This window comes from Acanthisitta chloris, unplaced genomic scaffold, assembly GCF_000695815.1.
Source record: "Acanthisitta chloris isolate BGI_N310 unplaced genomic scaffold, ASM69581v1 scaffold15126, whole genome shotgun sequence".
Classification (NCBI taxonomy): domain Eukaryota; kingdom Metazoa; phylum Chordata; class Aves; order Passeriformes; family Acanthisittidae; genus Acanthisitta; species Acanthisitta chloris.
The window spans coordinates 1,054-11,340 of NW_008677760.1; the positions used below are offsets into that span (position 1 = coordinate 1,054).

Sequence of the window (10,287 nt, forward strand, 5' to 3'; positions counted from 1 at the left end):
TGCTAATTTTCTTGTCTCTCTCCTTAAAACTGGTTACTTCTCAGAAGGATGGTGGCTGGTCCCAGCAGAGCTTGCCATGAGCCTGGTTTGCACTGGTTGATCACATGGCTGTGTAGACACTAGGAGGACTTAGGGACCTGGGAAGGCAGGAGCTGCACAGGAAGATTAGGTGTGATTTTGACCATTCTTAGGAAGACAGGAAGCAACTAGAGGCTGTAGAAGGTGTAGCTGATGCCCAGCAGTAATGTGGGCAGGCAGGTCAGCAGCTCAGACTGATGAACAGTTCCAATACTGGTAAGCGACTGGAGCAGAACAGAACCAACTCTGAACCCATGTTCAGGAGTTAGCTATAAAATCCAGCTGCAGGGACTGCAGAGATCAACTCCAAATAGTGACAGGGAAGAAAGTGAAGTAACAGGCAACTGCTATAAGAACACTATCCTTGCCTATAAGCCAAGAATTTCATGCTTCCATAAACTGGCGTTTCCTTCACCTCCCCACTTTACTCTCCTTTTGTTTGTGTTTAGACAAATTTCTGAAATAGCCACAAAACTCCTTTCTGTTCGTATGATTTACCTAATGAGTGAGAAAAATGGTTTTCTCAGAGTACCTTTAACATATTTTCCATAGCTTTACACCAGCCAACACCTCACCCAAAATTTGACACATTTATGGTTCTGAATTGATAGATTGAAGTTAATCCTTTTATTTTTGAGGGCTCTTTATTAAATGCAGTTCAGGTGACAAATAGACTCTCCATATTTGTAAAACCACGTCCTCAGTCCGTATCTACAGTTTAGCTCCATATTTACTGGGTATAAGCACAATTAGAATAAGGCATACAAAAGGCTTCCAGCAACATCTTGTTGCACCTGAGACATCACTGTGCCCATCATTTGTAAGGAATTGCTCCCCGGGATCAGAAGAGCAAATGTAAGCTAACAGTAAAGTATCTGAGAATACTCTGAGATGTGAAACAATGAGAATGTGCTTTGGTGACTTCTCTATTTGCACAGAGCTGAGACCTTTTTAATTTAGTGCAGATATAAAATCTGATGTTTATATGAAGAATGTGTGTTCAGGCTGGTCCAAAACATTGGTATGCACATGCCAACTTGCATTTTTTACCTTTATTTCAACAAATTAAATTTAATTCCATCTTTCATCAGAGAACTCTTGAGATAATCAGTGCTGAAGCCATGTCCACAGTTTGTTCTTCACTAACTGGTGTGGGCAAACTGTGCCCTGAGCTTTTCTTGTCAGAATGTTTCAGCTGAATTCACATGAATGGAAAACCCTTCATGGAACGGAGGACAAACTCCCCCCAGAATGGCTCTGATACACTGCCTGAGCAACTGGACACTTCCATATGCACAAAAAAATCCAGGAAATGACAACAGAAATGGAGGAACTGAGATGTGGAAGAGCTGTTACCCATCCTGTGTGCTGGCAAAAGGGAATCAGCAACTTTCTCTAACATGTGGGTCCTGTTCTGACTCCCTGTAACACCCTTCCATATGCCCAGCAACACAGTGGGAAGAGGAGCAGCCTAATCCCACCACAATGCTACTCAATACCTACTAGTGCTCATTTCAAAAGAAGCCATGATATATCTCCCTAGCTGTAATTCATCCTTCTTCCCACACTTCAGAGAAAGAAGATTTTATTAAGTGGCATTTTCCATTGTGATAGACATGAATCCAGGAGAAAGGCCTGTAGTGACTTTCAGCTTTCAAACACAACACACTGACTGGTGAGTACAAGTGTCATTATACAGGTAATAAATCACTCAAAGCCTCTTCACTGTGAAGAGGGTGAGACTGGGAAGGGTCACAGAATGCTGAGAATGGAAAAAGGATTAAAAGCAATGCTCAAGACAGACACAAACTGAAGGAAAAGGTGCTTTGAAGTCTACACTTTTGTTTTCCTCCCTTTAAGTCTATGCTATGATATGGAAATACAAGGCAGTGTGTGTGAGGAGAAGGTCTTCATCCAGTACGTTTTCTAAATTAAGTTCCACAGTTTGGTTTCTGATAAAAAGAAGTCACTTGTAATTTAATACCTGTTTCAGGACTCTCAGATCTGTGGTGCTGTTAACAGTGCACTGAACTGGCATTATCCATCTTTTAAAAAAATGAAAAAGCAGCTCTGAACTTTGCTTCTGAGATAGACGCACTGTCTCTGAACCGGCAACAATTCCTCTCACTCCTGCTTTGAATCTTTCAAGGCCTGAAGTCTTTCTAAAAGGGGTGGATGGGAATAATGCCACATTGAAAAGATCCAGTCAGAAACAGGGAATCCTAAATTATCTTTGTTAAGCTTGATCAAAGCAGAATACAGGTCTTTAGCCTTTCCAAGTTGCTTGGCAAATGCATCTGCTTGAAACTCAAATCGTCGGCTTAGCACAGTCAGACAGAAGGAGAGAACCTATGGAGAGAAATATATTGAAAATTACTTTAAAATTCAGCTATCTGCAAACTCCTTACAGTGTCAGTAAATACCACCATATCTACCTTCCCATACCCCACACATCACTGGCTTCAGAATGATCTCACTAAGGTTTATCCAAGCCACACTTGAAACTGGGACTCTTACCCAACCTGCAGCACTCAGCCTGATAACTAAAATGAGACACCAAATACATCCCCTGGAAATGTCAAACTTTCCCAGTCAAAACAAAATCATTATTTGAATAGGATCATACTTCAGCATCTATGTCTTAAAAACAATTTACCTCATTGTAAGGTGAAAAGATGAACTGGAAAATAATCATCAGGCCTATCAGGGTAGGCTGGGTGTCATAGAAACCAAACGCAGCAAAGAGCTCTTTCCGGCCAATTAGCACAGCAAACAGGAAGAAGCAGAGGAAAGAATTCATCTAGAGAAACAACATTCGTGATTGAGTTTAAAACATCACATTACAGATATTCATAGAAACACTTCTGTAAAAAACAAGTAGATTACTTTTGAACTCGCATACAAGAGGAGCAAACAGCTGTTTGTGCCTCTTCTTCAGAGGCAAACCTGCTTCAGAGCAAACCTGCTCTCTGAAAATGCATCCAGTAAAAACACCATGATTTTCTGTCAGTGAGCAAAAAAAAAAAATCTAAGTAATGAAGGAAGAAAAAGGCAAGAAGAGAAGTGAGGTGAGAGTACAGGGTAGAACCCATCTTCTTAGAATTAAGCATAGCCTGTACAAAGTTTAAAGCAAAACAAAAACGTGTCTGTGCTGTGTCACACTTCTATTCCTGGAAACAACCTACACTCCCAGGCAAGCCCTGCAGTGCTGAGGCTGAGCTGTGCCTGCCTGCCTCTTCAGGGCCAGGAGGCAGGACCAGCTAGACAGAGGGTGATTGGTACCTTTTCAACTCATCCAAGGGGCTGTTTAGTCTTTTTAGAGGAATGTGGAAGGTGCCAGAATATTGTCTGCTATTGAAACACAGAGAACAGAGAAGAGGATTGGCTGTGACAGCAAACAGTGAAAGCAGAATTAAGACATTGCAGAAGAACTGTGAAAATTTCTGGAAGTGAGGATAAAGTGCACCTGTTACAGCAAAACGGTAGTAATCTAGAAAGTGGATCCAAAGACAAATTCCATGAGTTAACAAAGTGGCAAAAGCAGTGTAATAGTTAGTAGTTAGCAGGGACCAGTGCCGATGACAGAAGTTGGAAGGTAAAAGCAGAAAGTCAGAAGTGTTGAGCTGCACAGGTAAGAAAAAGTCAATGTGAAAACAGATATTTTTTTAAACAGGAACTTACTAGTGATGCTTACAGCCTAAAAGCTTGTGAATAGCCTTAGAAAAAGAACAGAACAGCATTTCTGGAACAGCACACACATGGCAAGAAAGACGCGATGGAATTACAGAAGGTGTGTAGGAGGGCTGCTAAGAGAAAAAAACCAGAAAAGGCTGAGAATTTGGAGAATAGAAGCATGAGTGATACCTTGAACAACACAGATTACACCACACCAATTCGTGTCTCTCCAGAGATTGCTCCACTGTTCATCCCCATTTTGGACATGCACCAAGAATGGCACAATAAAGGTATTTATTAACAATCAAGGCACAAGGTATAAGAACACAATATATGTAATGTGTGACATTTCCCAATTCTCAATCACATTTCTTCTCAGCTTTCCAAGGTATGAGGCAGACAGAAGCTCCCAAGCACACGCGCAAAGCTTTCTCAGAGATAATGACAAACACCTACAAAATGCTGGTTGGGAGTCAGGATACATCCAATCCAATCCCTAGCACAGGGATAGAAACAGGACCTTCAGGGAAGGCCCACAGTCAAACAGACAAGAAAGAAGTGTTACAGAGCAATGTGTCCCAACTTGAGAAGGCTACTGAGACAAACTGAAATGGCAGCAGACATGCTTTCTGAGAAGCTTCCTGCCAACCAGATGAAGCAAGGAGGGGACAGAAAGGTGAGTGCATGTTCACTGCACATAGAGCAAAGCAAAAACCCAAACCAACTCTCTGTCACAGAGCACAAGGGTATCAGGTGAAGGCACACCTACAAACCTGGAAGCAGGCACTCAGAAACAGCAATAATTACAGAGTGCTCCAGGAAAACCCTCAGTTTATAGTGACTTACCTGGCTGATAATAATATTTTTGACAGTGTGACCTAGCTTCCAGTGACCCAATTCATGACCAAGTACAGCCAGAACTTCTTCATTTTTACACCCTTGTTTCTTGTTCTAAGGGAATAACAAAGCAGAAGTAATATCAGGTATGACTGAACACAAGTGAATAAATTTCTTACTTACTTGTTTTTCCCTAGGTCAATTAAGTGTTCCTAGATCAGGTCACTCTCTTCTAACAGCAGATACACACACATAATTTCTTACTGAGCCTTTTTCCGAGAAGATACTTTCAAAAAATATCACCTTTTAAGCTCATGAGGATTTCTACCATGAGGTGGTGATCTCTTTATTTCTATGTATGCAGACATGCTGATGCAAACCTGGAACAACTCTGGAAGATTTGCCTTCCAAATTCTCTCCTACCATGCCTTGATCCTGCCCTGTTTCTTTCCTCAAGGAAAGCATTGCAATGGAAGCAGGCACACAGAGCTGGAGACTTTCAGAGGAGAATTGAGAGCAAAGCCCTCTCCCTATTTCCTTCAACACTCAACATGCAGCCTCCATCCCAAGGCATTACTGTTCCTTAAAAGGGAATGACACCATCCCTGTTCTCTTCAAAAAAACCCATGACATGCCTTAAAGCTATCATTAGGAAGGAATCCTGTACCTTCAAAGATACATTAGCAAGTCAGAAGCACAAGGGTTGAAGAATCTGTCGAAATGGAACAAATGACTCTCATGACTAGATAAGATGAGCTCAACATCTCTCCTGTCATCACCCACTTCTGCAGGATTTGCCAAACCAAACCCTGGACAAGAACTCCACCACCAATATGGTGTCAAGGAGCAGAAGCTGGACTAAACACCAATCCTGAGATTGGCCTAACCCTAGGCTGCACCAGAATTACTCCTTCAGGCTCTTCAGAAAGTATTCCATCAGCTTTAACCATCCCCACACTCCTCTGAGGTCACAACAGCTGTGACAGCAGACTCCTGATGTGCAGCAGCACATCAAAGGAGAGGCCAGTGCCAGGCAACCACCCTGTTCTTGCCCAGGGTAGGGGAGGATGCACATGTGGGATCTGTCCATGTGAGCCTTCTGCACCAAAACTCCTGCATGCAGTAAAAGGCACACAAATGACACACTGAGAGTTAAAAGCATTTCCTTCCAAAGGAAGCTTTGGTGTGTCAGTCCCAAGAGAAGGAACATGAGCCAAAACCCTGCACAGGTCCCTTATTCAAACAATTATAAGGGAGGTCTAGTTTTTCCATGCAGGGAACCAACGTTTTGCTAAAGCCTCTGTGGATTTTAGTCTCTTGGGTGCTACATGCACCACTCACAAAGCCCCAGAAATTCCAATTAGCAACCCAGGGACACACTGGTGTTGGAATCATTAGGGTTTGGGTTTTAGCAACTCACTCAGAACCTGCAAAATGTGTTAGAAAACACAAGGGAATATCTCACCAAGACATTGATGGAAATAACACAATGAAAAACAAACTCACTTTGGTTTTAGACTTTGTCTCTTCATTCTCACCATCTTCTCCTTCTGCTGGTTCTTTGTTCAATGCAGAATAATCCTCCAGGAGGGTGTCAAAGAGCACTATCCGCTTGTTCTTGAAGAATCCATAGAAATAAGCATTGCTATGGGAAGAACGTTTGGAACCTGATGGAGAAAATGTGCATTAAAGACTGAATAATCCCATCACTGCAGCCTGTGCAGTGTGACACAGACTCTTCCAAAGCAATTCTCCAAGTACCCAAATGAGCAGTAGACAAACTCAAGCAAATCAGTTTGCAGGCTGAAGCATATTTTAAAATCTAAGTAATAATGACTCCAACAGAGAAATGTAACATGTAAAGCACTAAAAGCACTAAAATCATAGGAGCACTCATGAAGATCTAATGTCCAGAAGAAAAGCAAATTCTATGGCAATTTCAGATTCAGAGTGGAAGGAGCATTCTGCATTGACATTGCCTCCTGTAAGGAACCTGTGCTGAATTCGTTCAATGTGCCACCAAAGACGACTGGAAAGAGATAAGGATGTTAGATAAGGAGAAAATAACGAGATTAACTATAGACAGTCCCCCAATATTATTTTTGTTTGAAATAGGCAATTTTTAGAGCTACTTTTATCTAGATCAGGTCAATCATGGGCTGTCTCTACCACTAATACAATTTGGGCCAAGAAACTCATCTCTTTCCATGGAATGTGGATGGTTTCAGTTGATTAAAAGCTTTTTTTTGCCTATGGAGAGTTGTTGCAACATGAAGACTGAAGGATGTCTGTGAGAGCAGAGATGGATTCCTCTGTTTTTTTGCAGCAAAAGACAAGTCAGGTTGAAGGACAGTCAGACTGAGTGCACCCTCAGCAAGTTCACTGATGACACCAAGCTGTGTGGGGCAGTCGACACACTGGGGGGAAGGGATGAGCCATCCAGAGGGACCTTGACAAGCTTGAGAGGTGGAACAATGCAAACCTCATGAAGTTCAACAAAATGAAGTGCAAGGTCCTACATCTGGGCCATGGCAATCCCAGCACACCTACAGGTTGGGTGGGGAAGTAACTGAAACCAGCAGTGAGGAGAAAGACTTGGGAGAGACAGTGGATGAGAAACTCACCATGAGCTGCAGTGTGAGCTCAGAGCCCAGAAAGACAATTGAATCCTAGGCTGCATCCAAAAGGGCATGACTAGCAGGTCAAAAGAGGTGATTCTTCCCCTCTACTCTGCTCTTGTGACACCCACCTGGAATACTGCACACAATTCTGGTGCCCTCAACACAAGAAGCCATAGGAACTGTTGCAGCAAGTCCCAGAGGAGGCCATGAAGTTCATAAGAGGACTGTAGCATCTTCCCTATGAGGACAGCCTGAGGGAGTTGGAGCTGTTCAGCCTGCCTGGAGAAGACTGCATGGAGACCTCATATCAACTTTTCAATATCTGAAGGGCCTACAAGGAGCTAGAGAGGGACTCTTTATTAGGAACTGCAATTACAGAACAAGGGGTAATGGATTCAAACTGAAGGAGGGGAAATTTAGGCTGGATATCAGAAAAAGGTTTTTTACTGTAAGGATGGTGAGACACTGGCACAGGTTGCCCAGGGACGTGGTAGCTGCCCTGACCCTGGCAATGTTCAAAGCCAGGTTTGATGAGGTCTTGAGCAACCTGATCCAGTGAGGAGGTGTCCCTGCCCAGGGCAGGGGATTATGACTACATGATCTGTAAAGTCCATTCCAACCCCTAAAATTCTATGAAGCTATGAACACTCACTATGAGTGTATGAGCTGCATAAGCTCCCATAAAATGGGCAAAAAACATCCATTGTTGCATTGGAAGCCAACGTGTGGGATGGTCATGGTGACCTTCAGCACCAAACCAAAACAGATAAACAAAGGATGGGTCAGAGCATTAAACCTCAGCATCCAGTCCCTTCTCAGTGAAGAAATGTGAATAGCCACAGGTAGCAATGTTTCCTTCCGTCTGTATATCATAAAAAACTTCAACCTCCACTAAGTGTTGGTAGAGAGGGAGCCTTTGTAATCTGCCTCTTACAGAATGAACCCTGAAATTAAAGGACTTGGTCGCACATGTTACCAAGAAAATAGTTCCAGAGTGGGAAGATCCAAGACAGTGCAGAAAAACAGGTACAAAGGTGTTCTCACAACCAGCCCCATGTCAGAGGGGAATTTGCTGGCTCAGCACTCTTAAGGGTGCTACACGTTGGGGGTTGGCAGCCTCCACTGCAGCAGGACATGCTGGAGAAGGCAATGCAGCACACTACACCTGTCCCCGTGGTGAGAAGCTGAGACACAGTCAGCAGTGCTTCTGGGAAAACCAAACTGGTTTGGCAAACCTCTGCACTGACTCTCCATCTTGAAAAGCTTCAACTTTGCAGGGGAAGAGAAGAGTTACCTGTGCCCCAAGTGTATCAGCAGTTCCAGTGGCATGAAGGCAGAGCACTGGCAGGATTTGACCAGCCTGAAGTTGTGAAAGTCACAGCTTCCAGGCTGGATAAAGCCTTTGTAACTTTCTGCGGCTGCAAAGTTCGACTGCCTTGGCTCTTTATGCCATCTCATGCTGCTTTCACCAAGTCAATAAAAGCCACCTCTGAGCCTCACAGGTGGGGCACAAAGCCAGAACAAAATTAGATGAAGTCCCTGAAATCAAGTTCAGACAGGAGAAAAATGAGTAATAGTGGAAACATCAAACAGTAAAGTGCTCCATGAACATGGAATTGGAGAGGAAGTCACATGGCAGTTGGCATGCTCCAGGTCATATTCCATGACCTAAGGAAAAAAGACAATAAATTCATTACTAGAAAATGAAATAAAGTACAGTCTCAAGAAGCAGGTGTGAGTTCCTCCATCCATCCCATAAGAAACCTGCACACACCTTAAGGAGAAATATGTTTCACGACTTTTTCAACTGTTTCACCAAGGACTTTGAGATAATTAATGCTAAACTGAGACAAAAAAGTTAAACTATTCCCTTTGGTTTACAGTTCCTGGTTCCATTCCTGACCAAACTGGGTATTTCCATCCCACAGAACCAGGACAATGCTTCCAGCCAGAGGCTGAGCTCAGGCTGTACATTCAGCTTCACTTTTCTGACCTCAGAGCAAACCCTAGGAAAATGGAACAGACTTTGGCACAGACATTGACAAGTATTGCAGTATCTGATCAATGCAAGCGACTGCCCTATGACAGCACCCACAGCCAAAGCTGAAACCCACCACTTCAAACTTACAAAGTTTTTTATAAAAAAACCCTCACCTTCAACAACATACACCTTGGTCAGTGGGAAGTCGATGCTCTTTGCCATTGTTTCAATTTGCTGCTTGAGCTCTCCTTCGGGAAGTGGAATGAATTTATCAAACAAAGGTGCAATATAGTCTGCATAGATTGTAACAAGCACCTGCAAACACAGAGTAGGACATGCAAACCTGTGTTTAGTGAGTATAAAAAGAGGGCACAGTTTCAGACCAAAACACTGGATACAGCAGAGCCCTGTGTGCAGAGGGATCCATGGCCAGGCTCTCCATGGTCCCCCAGCAGCAGTGTCTAGTGACAGCTCACAGCTCAGCAGGAGGATAGGGCAGGGGCCCAACCAACCACACACCTCAGCAGAACTGGAGTGAACAGTGCAGAGGGCTCAAAAAGGACAGTCTGTCACTTCCACACACTTCACCAGTCCTGGAAAGCTCTGAAGTGTTTCACACTAAGCTGCAGAGCCGAAGGAACCAGGACATAGTCCCGTGCTTCAAATTCCTGCTAACTTGCAAAACCACAGCCTAAGGTGAGGCAAGAAATTTCATGCCCCCTATTTTCTTCCCCTTCTCCCAGCTGTCTGCAGGGCTGAGGAACTGCCTTATGCCTCTGGGTCTGCAATGATTAAAGGCCTTGTCCCAGAAGAATCACTACAGTACACCTGCATGTCCTCAAACTGGCAGCAGCTGCAGCCCAGCTGAGACATCTAGAACTAGAACAACACTGTGATGGGAAGGAAAGCTGAGCTCACTTTCCTCACACTCTGGACCTTCACAAAGAGATTTATATTAATTTATTTTAAAAGTTCAAGTTTTGGTTAGTGAAAAAGGAACATGACATGAGCAGCAAATGGACATCGACATTAATTCCAAAGTTATCTTGACAGGCTAACTGGATTTTTTCCTGACAGGAACTGGATTTTTTCCCT

The 10,287-nt window shown here is 43.4% G+C and overlaps 1 protein-coding gene across 1 annotated transcript in view; it reads right to left on the reverse strand.

The window, feature by feature from the left end:
• Nucleotides 1-1,624: 1,624 nt before the first annotated feature.
• ZMPSTE24 (zinc metallopeptidase STE24) overlaps nt 1,625-10,287 on the reverse strand; it is a gene marked incomplete at its 5' end in the record, with an annotated part of 18,688 nt that continues 10,025 nt past the window's right edge. Inside the window, 5 exons of the mRNA XM_009076642.1 lie at nt 1,625-2,427; nt 2,735-2,878; nt 4,600-4,704; nt 6,097-6,257; nt 9,366-9,507. Coding sequence (XP_009074890.1) covers nt 2,203-2,427; nt 2,735-2,878; nt 4,600-4,704; nt 6,097-6,257; nt 9,366-9,507 — 777 coding nt within the window. The remainder of the gene's footprint in view (nt 2,428-2,734; nt 2,879-4,599; nt 4,705-6,096; nt 6,258-9,365; nt 9,508-10,287) is intronic.